A 21,833-nucleotide genomic window follows, 5' to 3' on the forward strand; every position below is an offset into this window, starting at 1 on the left:
TTTACATACTTATACTGAGTTGCTACCCATTGTCTTAGTAATAAATAAAAAAAAAAAAATAAATGTAAGGCGTGATAACCTCCGAAGAGATTTTAGGCCGAGATTCTCTTCTAATTTGCGTCGTGCTCCTTTTAATTTTTCCTACAAATTGGTGGAACGGGGATCTACATGTTTTATGCCGACCCCGAAAGGCATCTGCAAGGCAGATGAGTTTTCACTGAGAAGCTTTTCACGGCAGAAATACACTCGGAGTGCTTGCCAAATCATTGTCACGTTTCTAATTGAAAAAAATGTGTTTCTTAAATTTTGATGTTGCTGTGCTGTAAAATTTTGAAACGGTTTTATTTAGCTTGACTCTGTGTAGCAAGCGTTGTTTACGAACTTTGTAATTGAAATTACAACTTCCCTGCAAGCTTGAATCTTGGAATGTAGTTCCGAACCCGATGACAATTCAATAAAAAGAAGAAAAAACTCCGCTAGCTGGCGCATGGATCGTGATATTCAAAAGAATCGTACCTGCGGTCCGATTTGGCTCATATTTAGAACAAATGCTTCATACAGTCCTGTAGAAGTGACTTCAAAATATTTTGGAGTTGGAGAAGGGACAAGCATACGTGGCGCAAAGTCGAGTAAAGTCTTTGTAAGGATTATGTATGGAGGCCTTAGATTGGAACAAATTGTCAGGAAAGAGTCCTTGTAATAATGAGTCACTAAATGAACTAAATAAAGACTAAAAACTTGAAAATAAAATAATTAAACAAAAATTTTTAAGTTAAACGATTTTATTGAAAACAATATTTACATTAAGTAATAATAATACTAAAAGCTAGAAAATAATTAGGTAAGTCCTAGGTACAAGTCATCACACTCCTCATCAATCTAGGGCGTCGATCAGACAGATAAATAACAGCGTTGGGCGCGTGAAATTTCTAAAAACGTGAGGCGTATCATAACCTTGTTAAGGTTCAGTTGGTCTTACTTATACATATATGAAAATATTGTTTGCAAAGATATGAGCAGTTGACTATCAATAGAAATTTGCCGCGACCCACGCTTTTATTGATTTGTCTGATGAATGTGATGACTAGTACCTAGGACTTACCTAATTATTTTCTATCTTTTAGTATTATTATTACTCAATGTAAGTATTGTTTTCAATAAAACCGTTTAACCTAAAATTTTTTTAATTATTTTATTTAATCAAAAACAAGTAAGGAAGGCTAAGTTCGGGTGTAACCGAACATTACATACTCAGCTGAGAGCTTTGGAGACAAAATAAGGGAAAATCACCGTTTACGAAAATGAACCTAGGGTAAACCTGGAATGTGTTTGTATCACATGGGTATCAAATGGAAGGTATTAAAGAGTATTATAAAAGGGAGTGGGCCTTAGCTCTGTAGGTGGACCCTTTTCGAGATAAAGGTGGGCCAGGGGTGACTCTGTAATGTTTTTGTACGATATGGGTATCGAATGAAAAGTGTTAATGAGTATTTTAAAAGGGAGTAGCCCTAGGATGTATATGTGAGGGTTTTTCGAGATATCGACCAAAATGTGGACCACGGTAACCCACAACATCATCTGTTGGGTACCGCTAATTTATTTATATATGTAATACCACGAACGAAAAGAGAAGCTCGGCCTAAAATCTCTTCGGAGGTTATCGCACCTTACATTTATTTATTTATAATACCACGAACAGTATTCCTGCCATGATTCCAAGGGCTTTTGATTTCGCCCTGCAGAACTTTTTCATTTTCTTCTACTTAATATGGTAGGTGTCACACCCATTTTACAGTCTTTTCTAAAGTTATATTTTGCGTCAAAAAACCAATCCAATCAGCATGTTTCATCCCTTTTTTCGTATTTGGTATAGAATTATGGCATTTCTTTCATTTTTCGAAATTTTCGATATCGAAAAAGTGGGCGTGGTCATAGTCGGATTTCGCCCATTTTTAATACCAAGATAAAGTGAGTTCAGATAAGTACGTGAACTAAGTTTAGTAAAGATATATCGATTTTTGCTCAAGTTATCGTGTTAAGGGCCGTGCGACGGAAGGACAGACGGTCGACTGTGTATAAAAACTGTGCGAGGCTTCAACCGATTTCGCTCATTTTCACAGAAAACAGTTATCGTCATAGAAGCTATGCGCTTACCCAATTTCACAAGGATTGGTAAATTTTTGTTCGACTTATGGCATTAAAAGTACCATATCATTACTGGCGTTGAATGTTGACATAATTTACTTATATACTGTAAAGATATTAAATGTTTGCTAAAATTTGACTTAATATTTTTTTTAAGTGGACGTGTTCGTCATCCGATTTTGCTGATTTTTATTTAGCACATATATAGTAATAGCAGCAACGTCCCTGCCAAATTTCATCATGATATCTTCAACGACTGTCAAATTACAGCTTGCAAAAGTTTTAAATTACCTTCTTTTAAAAGTGGGCGGTGCCACGCTCATTGTCCAAAATTTTACTAATTTTCTATTCTGCGTCATAAAATCAACCCACCTACCAAGTTTCATCGCTTTATCCGTCTTTGGTAATGAATTATCGCACTTTTTCGGTTTTTCGATATCGAAAAAGTGGGCGTGGTTAAATAGCGATCTGAGATGAGTGCCCAGAAAAGTACATACCAAATTTCATTAAGATACCTCAAAATTTACTCACGTTATCGTGTTTACGGACGGACGGACATGGCGAAATGAGGAATCTTTTTTCGCCCAGATCATTTTGATATATAGAAGTGTATATCTATCTCGATTAGTTTATGCCGTTACGGATTACCGTTATGCGTTATGAGCTCTGCTCATCTGAGTATAAAAATCGGGCAGGTGACGGATGAATGCTAGACCGGGTGTCGAAATCGTTAAAATTTTGGGTTAACAAACAAAAAGTTATAAATATTAATGCGATATTGTAAGTTCACAAATCTGTTATAAATTTCAGTTCGTATTCAGTGAAAATATACAAAACAAAACAAAAAATATAATTATAATAACAATTGATATTTGTGTTTGCAATTCATTTGGTACACCTTGTACTTATCACTCTAAACTCTTACCGTAATTAATATTTTCTTTTATTCTGCTCAACAGCATTTAAATAAAACCTATGATGCCAATGTGCCGATAGTTCTTATGAATTCATTCAATACCGACGAAGATACACAAAAAATCATACGCAAATACATGGGCTTTCGTGTTCAAATTCATACATTCAATCAGAGTTGCTTTCCGCGCATAAGTCGTGAATCATTTTTACCAGTTGCCAAAGATTTCGATGTTGAGAAAGATATTGATGCGTACGTTATTTGGAAATGTTCTAATATTTTGAAATTTTGCTATTAAACACATTTCTCTATTTTTCTTGCAGTTGGTATCCACCCGGTCACGGTGACTTTTATGATACGTTCCGCAATTCTGGTTTACTAAAGAAATTCATCGATGAAGGACGTGAATATTGTTTCCTTTCAAATATTGATAATTTGGGTGCTACTGTGGATTTGGCTATACTCAATAAATTGGTGGGCGAGGAGCGTTCTGCAGATCCCATCGAATTTGTGATGGAAGTTACAGACAAAACACGTGCTGATGTTAAGGTGTGTTATGTTTAATTACCATTTCTGCTAGCGTTCGTTTATATACTCTTTTCCCCACACAGGGTGGTACTCTTATTAACTTCGAAAATAAATTACGTTTACTGGAAATTGCACAAGTACCAAAAGAACATGTTGATGAATTCAAATCTGTGAAAACATTCAAATTTTTCAATACAAATAATATTTGGGCGAATTTGAATGGTAAGTTCTGAAAAAAACGAAATATTTACTTCTTGATTTCTTTGACAAGTGTATATTGAGTTTAATTAGCTTCAATTGTATGGACAGCAGAAGAAATATTTTGTACGGGGGAGGAAATATTTTTTTAAAATAAACCTTGTTGGTTAGGGAAAAATGAGGGGAACGAGGCCAACACGAACTAGGCTACTGTCATCAAAGAAAGAACCGGCCACTCACTTTTAACCATATCAATTCGAAACTTTCAATTACTTTGTCTAATTGGTAATCAGTCTTAACGGCGAAAACAATGCCTGCTTGGAAATGCTGAATGAAAGGTCACTCTTGCCAACAAGTGCTACTTTGGACTGAGTAGGAACATAATAAAGTCCTGTGAGAACAAATATCACGCTCTATAGGTCTCTCATCATACCTGTCCAAATGGTCGTTTCAGCTTCATGGACTGTGTCGAGAGACCTTGGTTTGATAAAGACGTTCTCTGGAAAGTTTATCGTTCTTTCCGTGATGCCAAAATCGTGTACCCAATGGTATTTCATGATGAGTATCCTGCAGATATGAACATAATGCAACAAACAAAAGAACAAAGGCTAAGCTGGCTAAGTTTTGTTGTGCGAATTGATGAAGACACTGCGGCTCACAAGGTATTTCTATCGACATCCGTGTTTGATAGCAGATACCTCCACGAAGTTGGGAGAGAGAGAGTTGATCTCCATTGATGCTCCCAATTGGCTTCACGTTACGTCGTTGGTGCCTTCTCCTCAATATCAGTCTATAGAGAGAGTAGCCATATACCCTGGAATCAGCTTGGTAGATTACCCGCTATGGACCAACAAGCCATGAGCCTCTTCAATTCAGGGAAAGGGACGGTGATCTATGCATTCAGCAGACTTAGCACTGGTCAACCGCTCTTATTTACTTAAGGGAAGCATGGTGTGGAAAATTAATATGGGCTGGTAGTTTAGAAGTATTTGGTCAGGGGTGCTTTGGTAGACGGTAATTGATACTGAAGCGTATTCCAGGTGGTGTAATGGTAGCGTGCTCCACCATCCACACCGAAGATCCTGGGTTCACGCCCCGGGCAAAGCAACATAAAAAAATTTTAGAAACAAGTCTTTTCAATTAGAAGAAAATTTTTCTAAGCGGGGTCGCCCCTCGGCAGTGTTTAGCGAGCACTCCGAGTGTATTTCTGCCAAACAGAGTGAAAACTCATCTGCCTTGCCGATGCCGTTCGGAGACGTGTAGGTCCCGTCCCTCCAATTTGTAGGACGCAAATTGGAAGAGAAGCTCGGTCTAAAATCTCTTCGGAGGTTATCGCGCCTTGCATTTATTTATTTAGTCTTCCAAGGGTAGGTCGCCACTAGTAAGCATACGGTGTATGGGATGCTATCCACCGCTTTAACTGGACATCAAAGCGCTAAGTTCTGCCCCCTAGTGGTCGTCTATTGATCCAAGTTGGTCCTTCCGAACTAAACATATCTGTCGGCTGAGACTTAAGAATTCGGCTTGGCACTTGCTTTCTCTGCTCCTGTACAGAAGGGCTTCGCATCAGCTAAGCTAGCGACGAAATTTCAAGGTTTTACTGAAGTAAATCTATCCCGAACAGTGCTACATATATGAGCTGTATCAATGATATCAAGATAGAATTCTCCAGGCGCTTCATGCTCAGCTGTTTGGCCTTTGCGGGGACGAGGTGTAAACATCTCCGGTTAATCGTATTCCCGTTTCGTCCAATACCGAGGTCTGCCTTATGCGTAACTTTTTGGTTGAATGCCGGTATCACCATTAGATAATTTCGTAACACAACGGACCATTACATGGCCAAGGTGAAGTTTCCATGGACTGGGCAGTCTTTCTCTGGTTGTTACTGCTTCTCCTTATACGACAACAGTTCAATCACTCTGCCCAAGCGGCTTAAGGGACTGAGAATATTTCCGCAAGAAACGACGAAAAAAATCTATCCTGCGGCATTCTGGCTAGTACCACAGCGTGCCGGTTTATATCCCATATCCGTTATTCCCTCAGGCAACCACTTGAAAGAGTTGCGTTACATCTCCCAGCGGGTTATTTGGTCAGAATATACCCGCGGTAGGTATGCCTGTCGTAAGAGGCGACTAATATACCAGATTCAAGGGGCTGTGTATCACAACCCTTCACAATATATAGCTTCTCCAAACCCAATTGTCAACCTCACCTATCCGCGGCGAATCCTGTTTCACTAACAAACGAGACTCTGGCGACCCCAAGCTCCTCACGGAACTTGGGGTGGGGAGGGAGGTATGGCCTGAAGGTTTAATTTGGCCATATAAATCGTTCCCGAGATGAACGGGCTAGCACCTTAATGGTGTTGTGTTACCGGAGCGTACCGGATCTGTATCCGGCAAAGGACCATCACATCGATAACACTCCCCCAAAGCTTTCGGGGAGTGACCTTATCGCTACAACAACAACAGTTGCGTTACATAATGCCTTGAACCCCTCCTATAAATCTTTGGAGAGTGCTGTTAAATTTTCCATTTGCCATCAGGACTCTTTCGTTAGCCGCTGGCAGGGAATGAAAAAAAAACCCCTTCAATGACTAACATTTTTTTCGCATCTTTTTCCAGCTATTGATCGTGTACTCCGCGAACGCACACTCGATATGGAAATCATTGTGAACAACAAAACAATGGAGAATGGCGTAAGGGTGGTACAATTAGAGACCGCCGTTGGTGCAGCTATGAAATGTTTTGATGGTGCGATTGGTATTAATGTGCCACGTTCACGTTTCTTGCCAGTGAAAAAGACATCCGATTTGTTTTTGGTTATGTCAAATTTGTATAATTTGAAAAATGGTAGCCTCGTTATGTCACCACAACGTATGTTTCCCACCACACCACTGGTTAAGTTGGGTGAAAATCATTTTTCAAAAGTGAAAGAATTTCTGGGACGTTTCGCCAATATACCAGACATCATTGAATTAGATCATTTGACGGTATCTGGAGATGTGACTTTTGGGCGTGGCGTATCGCTAAGAGTGAGTGCATGTGGTACATTTTTGAAATTGAAATTTTTAACAGTTTTTTTTCTCAACTCTTTTTAGGGTACTGTTATCATTATTGCTAATCATGGTGATCGTATTGATATACCAGCTGGCGCTATTCTAGACAATAAAATTGTTTCTGGAAATATGCGCATTTTGGATCATTAAACAAATGTGCAGATTAAGGTCGCCTTAGCTGTTCAAAACAACAAAAAGAAAGAGAATTACAGCCATAAGAAAACAACAACGCAAATACTTCCTTATGCGCAAATATCAGGAAATAATGTAGATTTAGGCAATTTGCATATTTTTATAAAAAATAGTTTCCAGCTTAACTGCAAAAAAAATGTTTTTAAAGATGTCATGCAGCGAAATTTTATACGCATACACATACAGTTACTCACAAAAGGAAGTACATACTTGGTTTATGCTGAAAAAAACTCAAATGCAGTGGCTCACAGCTTAATTCATAATTTTCATCTAAAATATCGCAAATTTCCTAACAGAAACCACATTCAAAAAAATGTCAAAGCTTATACAAAGGTAAGGAGAATTAATCAAAATTTTAAAATTTTTTTCAGAATTTCTAGACAATTTTTGAGTATACACTTTTGTGGCCCAATAAATTTTAGTATAATAATGTGCAAGTTAGAAATAGCTCAAATTTTTTCCTGAATTTTCAGAGGTGAGGGTTTTGAGCAATTTCAAATGCATTTTTCTCCATGCGATGTATGTGGGAAATTGCTCAACACCCTCCACGACTCGAAGAGCCTAGCTTATACAATTGAAAAAAATTATTGCATTAATTAACAATAGGTACAGTAGTTTAACAAAAAAAAAATTTTTTTAATTTTGATAGTCATTTTTGAAATTTTAATTAATTCTCCTTACCTTTGAATAACCTTTGACATTTTTTTGAATACGGTTTCTGTTAGGGAATTTGCGATATTTTAGATGAAAATTATCAATTAAGCTGTGAGCCACTGCATTTGAGTTTTTTCAGCATAAACCAAGTGTGTACTTACTTTTGTAAGTAACCGTACATTCTAAACCCATATGAATTCTAGAGTTACGCTTTAAAGTTGTCCCCTAAATATTTATACAGATATTGGTTTTAAAATTGTTCAAATCTTTATTAGTGTGTTAAGCATTACATTTTTGAAATTATAATATATATTTTTTTTAATTATAAGTGCAATTAAGAATTTAAATTCCTAAAATGTTATTGTTTGTAAATATGTAATAGTACCACTATTATGCACATTCTGTATGTGTTATACATTTACAATCCCAAGATATAGATTATGTTGCTTTTTTTCCAAATGCGCTTTTGCTTGCCCTTTTGCTTGTTGCTCAGATTTTTGCCTCAGTCATTACTTAACTTATTTTCTTACATATATATATTTTTAGTAAACGTAAGTTTTTTTTGTCTCGGAATGCACAAAACATAATTGCGGTGTGCACATAAGCTTGATTATCGGTATATATGGTTATGGAGTTATATTTATTAGGTTAAAACAGAAGCGCACCAGAGAGAAGTCATTCGTAACCAGATAACATAATAAACAAGCCTACGTGAATATTCTAAGTGTATCCAAATTGTTGAGCAATTTTTAGAAAAATAATAAAGGAACAATATTTTTTGATAATAAAATAAAAAATATTTATTAGTTCTAAATTTTGCTATAGTGAGTTGAAGCTTGTTCGACGACCATACTGAAAAACTGTTTCAGAAACCAGTAGTGGAACTCACTATAAACAATATTTTATAAGATTCAATGTTCGAAACGAGCTCAAGGCCAGAACCATGGTACAATTACCAGAAGCATTTCCGAAAATGCAACCCTCCCGTGTATTTTGTTGTTGCCGATTGTACATATGCCCCTATTACCGTTTACAACTCAACTCTGATTGGGTTGAAATTTCGCAATTTGGTATTACGGATTACAACTCAACCTGTAAAAAAAAATGTCGGTTGAGTTGTCTAGTCTAACAACTTTTTGTGGCATTACCGTTTACAACCTTATGTTGGTGTAGTTGTCAAAGGCTTCAAAATCTTACAACTGATTACTAGCAGTTGTCTCATACAATTTTGCAGTTGTTTTGAAAAAATGTTGAGTTTTAAAAGACGGTTCACCACCTAATTTCTGGGCAAAAAAACTGTGCATCGGACCTCATATTTCGGAGCTTCTCGGGCCATTTTGTGAGTTTTTGTAAATATCTTTCGACAGAAATATAATTTTTAATTTCGGCTTTCGAATCCTAAAAACGGAGATCGAAACACGTCTTTTGGCACCACCTTTGATAAGAGTTAAATGGTGTACGGTCTCATAAAACGTTACCTAATAAAAACAAAAAATTGAAAGCCGGTAGTTAAACATCTTTTAATCAAACAATAAACAACAATTTTGTATGGAAAAAACAACGTTTAAACGAAGGATTACATTGAATAATTTGTTGACTCTATGGAGAGACATTCCGAAGTTGGACGAGGCTGGCCGCAGTTCGGATGCAGCCCAAATAGGTGAAATAATGCGAACATGAGTCCCATTGATACTAATTACTACTCCTGGGAATCCTGTTTTAGTGCAAAATAACTTCATGAGAAGCTGATCATTTGTCACTTAAACATTTTCTTACTTGGTGCTTGGTAGTTCCAAGGAATTGGAATGATCACGCGAATGTTTTCCGCATTCGCGACATGTCAATCACCAACATTTTCGCCATTATAAAATAGATTTTCATATACAGGGCTGTCATGGAATCCAAGTCGGTTTTGCGTTTTGTCGGAATTACAAACCAATATTGATTTCAATTGGTGTCATAAAACCGCATTGGTTTTGCTCTTTTCGAATGTAAATAAAAGCGATGTTCGAATCAGCTGTTTTGCGATGCACCGGCAATTTTGATGTTAATTTTTTTGGCAAAATTTTATAAAATAGTTGTTTTGTGCAATTAAACAGAAATATATCTAGAAATATATATATATAGAAATAAAAAAATTTATTGACATCAAAATGGCATCAGCAGTTGTAGCAGTTATATTATAGAATTTAAATTTGGAAGAAGCAAGTTGCGAGAGGGTCAAAAGGAAAATTTTGAGAGATCGCAGCAATCCGTTTGAGTTGCCAGAGACAGCGTAATTAAAAAAATGTCTTAATGTGGGTTTCTAAATATTTATAGTGTATTTGCAGTTACATTGAATAATATTGCATAAACAAAGAGGCTTTCCGAATGGTATTGGACACCATTGAAAGATGCTTAACCCGCTCGAAAGTTCTGCCAGTGCTGCAACTAGCAGCTACATTACGATTTTTAGCTGAAGGATCCTATCAAAGATCAGTTAGCAAAGATTCTAGCATGAGTGTAGGTAGAAGCACGTTGTCAACGATTTTAGATGATGTGCTTCGTGAAGCCCTTCGCAATATCTGGATGTTTCTCCATAAATTCAGTCAAAATACTGTTTGGCATTGAAATTTTATGTTTTCCCCTATTAAGAATGAAAATATATGTAAATTTACATTTATTTTTATAAAATAAACCTTTATTTACTTACATTTTTAGAAAATACTCAACTGCAAGAGAAATACAACTAGGAAAAAATTAAATCCAACAGCATTTAACTGATTGGATTGTTTCCGATAGCAAAACCGATATTATCGGATTCTGTGACACCTAAAACCGACACTAATTCCAATTCGAACAATAAACCGATAACATTGGATTTCATGACACCAAAGTAATTATTTTGTCGTTTTTAAATCCGATTCCGACAACAATTGGATTCCATGACAGCCCTGATAATGTCCGTTTTGCTTTTATTTTGTAAATGCTTAAATTTCCTCCACAAATTGATCAGCTGTTCATTTATCTGTCAAATCATCACTTTCTGAAGTTGGCAACTCAATTCAACTTCAACTGAAATAAGTTGTAATTCGTAACACCAAACAGGAGTTGAGTTGTCTAAAAGTTGAGTTGTTTTAATTACAACCCAACTAAGTTGAGTTGTTCACCGTATTAGGGGCAATAAACTGCCAATCGTTCTTTCAATTTCTTCTGCCAAAAGTGATGGAAGAAGAAAAATGTCACATGTAATTTTCGTCAACAAATCCAAAACAAAAAAAGAAAAAAGTTGGTTTGCTGATGAAGCTGGAGAAAAAGGGCATTTTTAATGGAAAATAAAGGTAATTAGCTGATTTTTAAATGATATATATTTAATTTATTGTTATTATTTATTTACATATAGGAGCTGAATCACTTCTTCAACGTTTCCAGCGCATCAACTCTTGGTAATTCTATACGACAGCATGACACTGATAATATGCGTCCATAAATATCGAGAGAGGTGTTAAAAGACGCGCATTGACCTCGACAACAATAATCAGAAGGCGGAGGTAAAATATTTTGTGTTGGACAAGAGATATTTGCAAAAGAAGTTGAAAATTTTCAATTGAAGTTTTCATGTGCGCGTTGTAATGTTGATGATATTTGTACCCACAAAGAAAATTGTGGACATAAGTGTTTTGCGCAGATATAGTTTTGGTCTCCAAACCGGTGTTGGACCCACCCAGATTAATTTTTTATAAGCGCGGTCGAAGGCCGCCAGCGCAAAAATACTATGGATCCCACCCCGGTCTCGAAGCACTCCGGGGTCATTTTTCGGTTTTTTGGGAATATCTTTTGAACGAGCTAAAATTTTTCTTTTCCGCCTTCGGATTATTGCTATTGGATTTGGTGCTGCATGTTATCTTGCACTCAAAGAAATGGAATATGATAAGAAATTTATAGATTTTCTGTCGAAACGTTTATATGATCGCATCACTTCAAGATTATCACATGGAATATGTAATGGTGATCCAGAGCAAAGGTATAGTGGTTTATTAAATTTATCATTACTTATGGCCTTAAAAGATGTGGCTTTGTCTAGTGCCTCAGCATGTACTTCTGCATCACTGGAATCTACGTGCGATTGGAACTGATGAGGATTTGGCACATAGTTGAATAAGGTATAAGAGTTTACCGTACTGAATTGTTTAGTTAATTTGAAAGTAATTTATTGTTAAATTTTTATAGATTTGGTATTGGTTGTTTTACCACCATTGAAGAGGTTGATTATATTGCCGATACCTGCATCAAACATGTCGAACGTTTACGTGAAATGTCTCCATTATGGGAGATGGTGCTAGAAGCAATTGATTTGAAAAATATCCAATGGTCGCAACATTAATTTTGTTTATGATATATAAATAAGGGACCGTTTTGTATTGTATGCATCTTTTAGTGTATATATTTATATTCCAAAGCAGTTTAATGTAAAGTGAGATACAACTTTTTAGGAATTATATTGTTCCTACTTTATCTGCCTAAGGTCGTTATTTTATAGTATTAAAATTATATTGGGAAATGCTATTGCTAAATGTTTTTTGTAGTCGACCTTATTTTCAATACATGTATGTATAAGTGCTAACGTTACTGTCTTCAAGAGATGTTGAAAATTTTTCATATTTCATATTTCTTTATTTCAGTCTATGGCATTTAAAGCCCTTACAGACTAGATAACAATGTTGAATTAAAATTAGATAATTATTTAATAGTATAGTACATAAGTTGAGTATAGACACAATAAAACTTACATGCTATAACGAGATTGACCAGCACATTTATCTGTTTGAAAAGATATCAGTAAGTATAGTTTTAAAAGTAAACTTAGAAAGAGCAAAATCAATAGCTGAAGAATCAGAGATGCGATTAAAGTCGGTCATAGCTCTAAGCAAAGGTGCGTTTGAGGCATAGAGGGTTCGGACACAATCCGTATAGAAAATCGGTATATTGCGAAGAGGCCTTATAGGGATATGGAATTGGAGACTCCTGAGGAGACAAGGTGCATCAACTACACCATTAATGATGTCATAAACAAACGTGAGCGATAAGACAGTTCTTCTGCATTCCAGGGACTCTAATTTGATAAGTGAGCACCTGGATTCATAAGATGGAATCGGATCAGAAAAGTTCATCGAGCGCAGCGCGAACCGAACAAACGCTTTCTGCACACATTCAAGCCTAACAATATGGCATTCCAAATAAAACAGGCATATTCCAGCTTCGAACGAACTAGTGCAGTAAACAATAACTTGAGGGTGTAGGGATCCGTGAAGTCTGTGCAGGAACGCCTAATAAAAGCCAGAAGTGAATACGCCTTAGCAATAGTAGAATTTATATGAGTCGTGAAAGAAAATTTCGAATCGAAGACAACCCCCAAGTCCTTTATCTCGTTAAGAGTTGAGAGGTGGGTGCCATCGAGAGAGTAGGAAGTGGGAATGAGGCCACGTGATTTAGAAAAGCTTACAAGAAAGCATTTGCTAACATTTAGTGGCAAGTTATTGGCACGACACCAAACAGCAACGTTATCTAAATCAGATTGCATTTACGTCGTCTGAGTTTGCGATGGTATTGAAAATCTTTAGGTCATCAGCGTATAATAGAAAATTAGAGTGCTGGAAGCAGGAGGAAATATCGTTTATAAAACTTACAAAAAGTAATGGGCCAAGTATGCTACCTTGAGGCACCCCGGAGGTGGCTGTGAATGTGTTTGAAGAGTTATTGTCTATAACCACAACACAGCTACGCTGGTGGAGGTATGATTTAATCCATGATAAAAACATCGAGTGGAAGCCCACGCGAGTCAATTTAGAAATTAGGATAGAATGACTAACTTTATCAAATGCTTTTGAGAAGTCGGTGTACACAGTATCAACTTGACAACGGTCATTAAAAGAAGATATGCAAAAATCAGAGAAGATAGAAAGGTTTGTTACAGTGGATCTACCGGCCATAAAACCATGCTTATTTTCATTGATTAGAGGTTTAACAGCAAAGTACATTTTTTGTTTCACAATGTACGCGAATAATTTTGAAACCGATGATAATTTTGCAATGGGCCTATAATTCGCGACATTGTTCTTGCTACCACACTTGAAAATAGGGCTGATGAAGGTTATCTTCCACGCATCAATAAATTCGCCGCACTCTAAAGATTTGTTGAAAATTAAAAGGAGGGGAAATGCCAGAGCCAAACAATTTTTCAAAAGATAAGACGATAAGCCGTCAATATCAGTATGGGTAGATGATTTAATATTCTGGATTCCATCGACCATATCTTCAATTGATAGTCAGCGCACCAAAGTTAATGGGACTGTCAACCACAGTGGGCAACTCCTGCGGGTCTTCCGGTGGCGTCAGGAAATTGGAGCAGAAGAAGGCTGCAAAAAGGTTGGCCGCTTCAGTTGTTGATGAAGCATGCTCAGAATTATAGATGACTGAGGCAGGGATATTGAGCATCGTTTTTTGGACTTTACATAAGTCCAGAATGCCCTAGGGTTTTCCTTAATGTCGGATTCAAAATTACGAACATAGTTACCATGGAGCCTCTTGCCTAACGCTTTGAACGATTTGGAATAACGCAGGTATTTTTCTTTATACGCCATTAGCTTAGTGGCCTTGAACTTTTTGTAAAACCTATTCCTCTGATTCTTAAGCCTCTTTAGTTTTCTAGTATACCATGGTATTCTGTAACACCGTTTCATTTTCTGAGGTAAATTGTTTATGCAGATTTGATTTACAACGTTTTTAAATAAGCTGAAGCATCGAGCAAGATCATATCCCCAAAACAGGGCTTCCCAATCAACGGAAGAAACTTCCTGATATATACAGTCATAATTTCCACGTCTAAATGAAAAAGTAGGATCCTCATTCAGAGTTCCAATACTTTCGAAGTTGTAGAATTCTACTTCGAGGATAAGCGGAATGTGGTGCAAACCAGAGCACGACAACGGTTCCAGGCATTCGGTGACCGTACAGCTAAAATTATCATTAAGAAAGACAAGATCAAGAATTCTCGACAGTTGATTGGTGAAGCCGTTGATCTGAGAAAGACTAACACTTGAGAAACTGTCAATAAGATAAATCTCAGAAGTGGTGTTTACATTGTTCGGAACTAATGAGTAGTTATTATCGACGTAAGACCATTCAATATTAGGTAAATTAAAGTCACCCAATATGCAAAAGTTACCACTATCACAAGAACGAACTAAATCAGTAATATTATCTATATGAGACTTATAAAGTGAGTCTAGACTAGGCAGTGGAATGTATGACACACAGATAAAAATTTCAGAGATACCGCGAACTGAGACACACAGTTGGTCCAAAAGCGAGTCTTGATCCTTCAGCTCCACAAGCGACGAGTTGATGTGCCGGCGTATGGCAATTAAAACTCCACCGCCTCTAGAGAGTCCAGTTTTGGAAAAATCGCGATCCTTGCGATAGACAGTGTAAAGATTAGAGTCAAAAAACTCAGCATCAAGGAACTCAGGATTTAGCCAACTTTCAATAAGAACGAACACGTCATAGTCCACAAGCGAACTCATATTGTACATTACGTTAGACTTAGTTCGCATTCCGGAGACATTTTGAAAGTAGACACTCAATTGCTTTTGGGTGCCATTTATGGAAATATTATCAACTCCTTGACCTTTTGAACAGGACGGTAGACAGCTATCAAGGTATGTGCTGCTCTCACAGCACAGGTCTCTTAGTTTTTTGACGTATTGCCATGCTTTTTAGAGTATACATGAACCACAGAATGAGTCGGCCAAAAGGAAGTATCCAGTACCTTATCAAAATATTTATCAGGAACCGATATTTTGAAGGAAGATATATCTCTCGCATATTTAAATTTGGAATGAGATTGTATATAAAATGCTGAGTTTTTTTCTTGTCATCATATGGATGATATAAATAATCCAAAAGTAAATCTAAAACATAATTGTCTAGCAATATTTTCTCTTCGCAAACTGTTTGTGGCCCTGATAGGGGCCGAATTTCGTATATATAATTGTTTAGCATTTTTTTTCTCTTTGTAAACTAATGGTGGCCATGAAACTAGGGGAGGTTACTGCGTCTGGGTTTCACGGCTTATTCTTGGTACATCATGCATATCCGTTTGTGTGCTGCAGCTGTTCCGTGCGAAGTATTGACCTTTCGCACCAACGGTGTCACTTAAAAAAAAAGCGAACATGTAGAAGGGACTTTCTCCTTTGTCCTTCCTTCACGTTGTAGCGGCGAAAGTATTGTCCGATATTTTGGTAGATAACTGTAGGAATGACCGTTGGGGACGATGAGACAACTTCCGCTTTTTACAAACTCTTGATTAGCACTGCTAAGTCATACATAAAATTATATTATATTTTTTATCTTACTACATTCGGGAAACAATATTTACATCAAAGACGGTAAATATAGCGATGGAGTGGAGTTGGGCATCAAATTTACTCTCTGAGATCCCACAATAAGGCACAGGCCTGAAAATGGTGCGAAAAAATTAAGCCATTTTAAGGAAGCTAACGCCACAAGCTTTTTCCCAATTTTTCCTCTTCCTTGATCTTGCGGGGTAATCCTTTACTTTAGCTCACAACTGCAAAAACTCGTGCAAAAATATCGGGAGGTGTCAAAAAAATGCGTTTTGGACTCAGGACGACGAATCCGAAAGCGAAAATTAAAAATTTTTGTTCTGTCAAAAAATATTCTATATTATATATTATATATATTATTCAAAAAACTGAAAAATGGCGACGGAGCGCTCCGAAACCGGGGGTGGATTCCATAGTATTTTTGCGAAGGTAATAGTCTAGTTGACGGGTCGACTGCTAATACGCTACCAAAAATATCGAGAGAGGTGTCAAACGACGCGTCTTGACATCAGTATTAATCCGGCGGATTATAAAAATTTTAATTCGTCCAAAAGATATTAACGAAAAACCGAAAAAAGACCCGCGGGTACCTCCGAAACCGGGGTGGGATCCATAGTAATTTTGCGCAGAACACCTTTCTGCGTTGGCGGCCTTCGGCCGCGCTTATAAAAAATTACCATGGGAGAACAAATCTATATCCGCGCAAAACACTTTTACCTACAGTTTGTTTTGTGGGTACACAACACCATCAAAATTACAACAGCCACATGAAAATTTTCAACTTTGTAAATATATCTGGAAAGAAATAAAATTTTCAATTTCCGTTTTCGGATTCGTGGTCCTGGGTCCAAAGCGCGTCTTTTGACACCTCTCCCGATATTTTTGGACGAGTTTTAGTAGTTGTGAGCTAAAGTAAAGAATTACCTAATAAATATTCACATCAAAAGTAAATAAACAAAAAATGTAAACATAAACAAAGTTTGACATTTTATGACCACCTTCGAATGAAAAAACATGTAAAATGCAACTCTGATGCTTTTACCTGGTTATTGTACCATGGCCAGAACAATAAATTTTTGTAATGATTTTTGTTTTTTTAATTTAATTGAGCTCGTTTCGATCCATGAATCCTTTATCAATAGGCCGATAAAACAAAACCTATTGCTCTGCGAGGAATAGTGTAACGTTCCACGTATCTATATCGATCCGTTTCATTCAGGACGTACGTAGCAATCAGACCTTGCTGATGGAATCCCAACCTAGCCGATTTCTCACATAAGCTGGCAAGTCAAAGAATCCCTGGACGGGAGCTTTCGTAGTATTGAGTTGCTTCCACCACATGCAAAAGAATCGTTCCGACATCAGCGCATGGCTCCATCAATCGGCAAATATTCTGTTGTTGTTGTTGTTGTAGCGATAAGGTTACTCCCCGAAGGCTTTGGGGAGTGTTATCGATGTGATGGTCCTTTGTCGGATACAGATCCGGTAACACAGCACCATTAAGGTGCTAGCCCGACCATCTCGGGAACGATTTATATGGCCACATTAAACCTTCAGGCCATCCATCCCTACCCAACCCCAAGTTCCATGAGGAGCTTGGGGTCCTCAGAGCCTCGTCTGTTAGTGAAACAGGATTCGCCACGGATAGGTGAGGTTGACAATTGGGTTTGTAGCAGCTATATATTGCGCTGGCAACTTGAAAGGGTTGCGCTACACAGCCCCTTGAATCTGGTATTTTAGTCGCCTCTTACGACAGGCATACCTACGGCGGGTATATTCTGACCCCCTAACCCGCTGGGGTCACAGCAAAGTCCTTAAGTTAAATGTTTTCGCAACTTGGAATGGATGGATGATGATTTCGCATCATCAGTATGTTTGGAGCAAGTAGAACCAAATGTGTAAATGGTCAGACCATGCGAAAACGCCATACACAAACGTTTAACGGAATCTCCGTTCAAGATTTCCAAACAACTGCTTCATAGCAAGACATAGCTGCTTAGAGTTGAAGAGACAACCATAAACATTTGTAAGTCTTTGACCGTACAGTCTACGGCAGGTGAGGTAGGTAGGACCTTGTTTATTTTCCGTATCTCCTAATGCGCATTTCACTTGAGAGCTTTTTCGAGTATGACCTCCAAATCTTTTATTCCTCACTCGGGGCAATATTTTTTATACTCAGCTGAGCAGAGCTCACAGAATAAGAAATTCATTTAGCCATGTCCCTCCGTCCGTCCGTCCGTCTGTCCGTAAACACGATAACTTGAGTAAATTTTGAGGTATCTTAATGAAATTTGGTATGTAAGTTCCTGGGCACTCATCTCAGATCGCTATTTCAAATGAACGAAATCGGGATATAACCACGCCCACTTGACGGATAAAGCGATGAAATTTGGTAGGTGGGTTGACCTAATGACGCAGAATAGAAAATTAGTAAAATTTTGGACAATGGGCGTGGCACCGCCTACCTTTAAAATAAGGTAATTTAAAAGTTTCGCAAGCTATAATTTGGCAGCTGAGTATGTAATGTTCGGTTACATCCAAACTTAGCCTTCCTTACTTGTTCTATTTGTAGTTTTTCGGCCGCTAAATATAAGGCAAACATATTATGAAAAATGTATCTTACGCGTTGCGACGACACAGGAAGATTCATTTTTATTGGCCTTTAATGTGGTCATATTAATCGTTCCCGAGATGATCGGGCTAGCACCTTAATGGTGCTTTGTTACCGGAACGTACCGGATCTATATCCGGCAAAGGACCATCAACATCGATAACACTTTACAAAACCTTCGTGGAATGTCTTCATTGTTAATACAACAACAACAACATCAGATCCAGAACTTTTGTTTCCATGGAAAACCTGATACGATGCCAACGCAGAGATATTACGTTAGTCATATGTACTATATACTTGCCTTTATTTTGTATAATAAATTTTTTATAATATTTTTAGTGACACATACCAGAGCAGATCAATGTAAATTAATACAACGAAGTACCCCAATAAATCACTCCACATCCAATAGCGTTCGACCCGAACTACAATCATCCATATATTCTTCCTCCTCGCTGAATAATGGCTCAGCAAATGGACCAAACTCCATATGTTGCGATTTCGAGCAACCCCATTTCATTGCCTCCTTACAAGCGATATCCAAATTGACAGTAAATTGATCGCGAGGCCATTTCGAAGGCCATATAAAATCATTTGATTCCTCTTCAAGACAAGAACGAAATAATGAACAAATCTTCTTTGAACCATGTACAGTGAAGGTGAAAAGAGTTTTTGGTACGCGTTTACAATTGCTCGTATCATTGCCGAAAACATAAATTTCATTGAGACATTCCCAAACGCGTCTAATATTATGAAAGCAAGAGAGATAACTTTTTAGAGGTAACCCATTTTGTAATTACTTACTTAAAAGATTTTCCTGTTATATTAGCCATAAACATTTCCGAGAGTATGATAAGAAGATTACAGCGTTTCTCTGGTTGATCCCTTGAGCGCGTCTTCGATGTCCACAACATACCGAGCCATGGTCCTTTTAGCTCAACGACAATGCGACTATGTAATGGCATTGTTGTTGATGAGATCACTGCTGATTTGTCGAATTTCTGTGTACGAAAGCAAAGAAAAATATTTGCTCAATTTCTGTATGTGCTCTAAGCCAGAAGATCAAATGAATAATAGAACACTCTGAAGAGGATATGGATATTATGCATTGGGAACGTTCGAGCGACATCATTTAGATGATGTTCTGAAGTTTGGGTAGACGAAATGTGAGGTTCAATAAGGATATTAGTTGAGAAATATATCAGTGCAAGGTTACATATTGTGCCTTGATGGTAGGCCGAGGAGCTCTCATTGCGTATGCGAAATGGCAATCTCTACCAATTTTTGGACACCCGTGGCCTAAGGAAAATATCTAATATTAGTCTGGATATGTGACCCGGTCTATGAAAAGGTGGCTTATGACTAAAAAAAAAACAGCTGTTAACAGCTGTTTCTCGCAATTTCTATTTTGAGTCTAAAGCCACCTTTTCATAGACCGGGTCACATATGTTGACAGCCAGTTACACAGATCGGTCTATGGTTCATCGACTCAGCGAATTATCCCTTCCTAGGCTGATCTGGCCAAAGTTTTGGGACATGGTCATTCCACAGGAGCGTAGAAGCTCTCACGACACATCCAAATTTGAATTCTAACTAAACTCAGATCCAGATACGGATGCTGACTTTTAATGCGAAGACTTTTAAGAAAATAAGGGGGTGCAGTACTCGGGTCACTGTGAGGCTTCAAAAGCCCGACAGCTTACCCCGATGAACCCCTTCAAGGTGAAATAGAGTCTTAGTTATATTCGGAGAGCTCCGCAGTGAGGCTTCAAAAGCCCGATCAGTGTATAAATCATTTCCTCCTTTCACGAAATCCCAAAAGAACTTAAGTCCTGCAGGAGATGAGATCTTGAACAAATATGCCTTAATTCGGACACATGATATTAGAGGTTCAATGTGGGACGCAGCTGCAGTATGCTAAGACAGGGTAAATGGGAACGGCTACTTACACTACAACATCGATTACCATTTGCTTACCTTAAAAAATCGCATCAAAGTCAAATTGTATAGCAATCGTGCATGTTGCGAACGCCGATCCCCAATTAACTCATCTACCATATCATAAAAATGTAGTAGAAATGTATTAATCTGCAAAACTTGTGGACAAAATGGGTCCTTATATGAACTACGTAGCATTGGCAGAATACAGCCGCAAAATGTTGATTCATAACCGGACTTTACATAAACTTCTGTCGCTTGCTCGATTGTTTGTAATGCGGCGCATTCGTAACTTGTCGGATCTTTAACGGTTGATTTATGCAAAGCTTTCTTGAACTCGTGCATAACAAATGCATCGTTGGCGTCACGCAAACGTTTCGATGTGCCACGTATGCGATTGTGATGCCAAATATTTATATAGCCAATTATTTTGTCGAGTAGTTCGAGTGGTAAATCGCAAAGATTGAGCGGTGGATTTTGGGGTTCCTCACGTTGGCGGGATCTCAGCTGACGACGTGGCACCTTTACAATTGGTTCATCGCTAAGATCCGTTTGGGTTGTGCACTTAAATTTTGGCATACCAAAGTTGTGGTAGATGGGGATGGGGCGAGAGGGATTAATGATATGATTTTAAAGTAACTTTAAACTTTTGATTGTTTGGAATTTTTAGATGCACGCGATGAGGATCCGCTTTTAGCACGTCAACATGCACACAGGCATACACAAACACAAACACGCACACTCCTAAAGCGGACAAATAAACACACACACGAAAATTTCAATACGAAAATAATTAATTAATTAAAAATGCAAACAAAATAAAACGAGTGGTTTTTATAAAATTTTGAAACAAATTAATTTTTCAAAACTCTTTTCATAATTGAAATGTAAAATTGTCAAATAATAAAAATACTCATTCAATTTTTTGTTCCATCCAAGGTAAGGTCATTTGTGTACGATAAACTCCAATTTTTGTCTTGAAGGGTTAATGATGAAGTTTTATAGATTAATCCACAATTTGTCTCAAGGTTCTATCATTAACGTTTCAATTTCTACGTGCGATTTATCGGTTTATCGATGAGTTCTGACTACTAACGGTTTTTTGTGTATATCTCTTGAACAAAGCAAAATTTCCAAATTTTTTTTATTGCATTATGTATCCACCTACTTGTAGATTGAGGCACAACTTCATTCCAGGTTCCACCGTTA

At 37.5% G+C, this 21,833-nt stretch overlaps 2 protein-coding genes across 3 annotated transcripts in view; one reads left to right on the top strand and one right to left on the bottom strand.

Annotated features, from left to right (window-relative positions):
- UGP (UDP-glucose pyrophosphorylase) overlaps positions 1 to 8,487 on the top strand; it is a 65,813-nt gene extending 57,326 nt beyond the window's left edge. For both annotated transcript variants that reach the window (XM_067787598.1, XM_067787597.1), the window contains exons 5-9: positions 3,105 to 3,310; positions 3,382 to 3,607; positions 3,670 to 3,808; positions 6,409 to 6,818; positions 6,885 to 8,487. In XM_067787598.1, the coding sequence (XP_067643699.1) occupies positions 3,105 to 3,310; positions 3,382 to 3,607; positions 3,670 to 3,808; positions 6,409 to 6,818; positions 6,885 to 6,992 (1,089 nt within the window). In that variant the 3' untranslated portion in view covers positions 6,993 to 8,487. The remainder of the gene's footprint in view (positions 1 to 3,104; positions 3,311 to 3,381; positions 3,608 to 3,669; positions 3,809 to 6,408; positions 6,819 to 6,884) is intronic.
- Positions 8,488 to 19,080: 10,593 nt separating this feature from the next.
- Positions 19,081 to 21,379, bottom strand: LOC137254567 (uncharacterized). Its single transcript, XM_067792319.1, has 3 exons — positions 20,664 to 21,379; positions 19,491 to 19,687; positions 19,081 to 19,429 (listed from the first exon to the last, which is right to left on the bottom strand). The coding sequence occupies exons 1-3, from the start codon at positions 21,201 to 21,203 to the stop codon at positions 19,081 to 19,083; spliced, it is 1,086 nt and encodes a 361-aa protein (XP_067648420.1). The 5' UTR covers positions 21,204 to 21,379.
- Between the last annotated feature and the right edge of the window lie 454 nt (positions 21,380 to 21,833).

This window comes from Eurosta solidaginis, chromosome 5, assembly GCF_040869045.1.
Source record: "Eurosta solidaginis isolate ZX-2024a chromosome 5, ASM4086904v1, whole genome shotgun sequence".
NCBI lineage: Eukaryota > Metazoa > Arthropoda > Insecta > Diptera > Tephritidae > Eurosta > Eurosta solidaginis.

Excerpts from the sequence above, each read along its gene's own strand:
- LOC137254567 (XM_067792319.1), bottom strand. The coding sequence starts at position 21,203 with ATGCCAAAATTTAAGTGCACAACCCAAACGGATCTTAGCGATGAACCA. Across the intron at positions 19,688-20,663 it reads CTTTGATGCGATTTTTTAAG|AAATTCGACAAATCAGCAGT; the intron begins GTAAGCAAATGG and ends TTTCGTACACAG. Across the intron at positions 19,430-19,490 it reads ATAACAGGAAAATCTTTTAA|ACGCGTTTGGGAATGTCTCA; the intron begins GTAAGTAATTAC and ends TCATAATATTAG.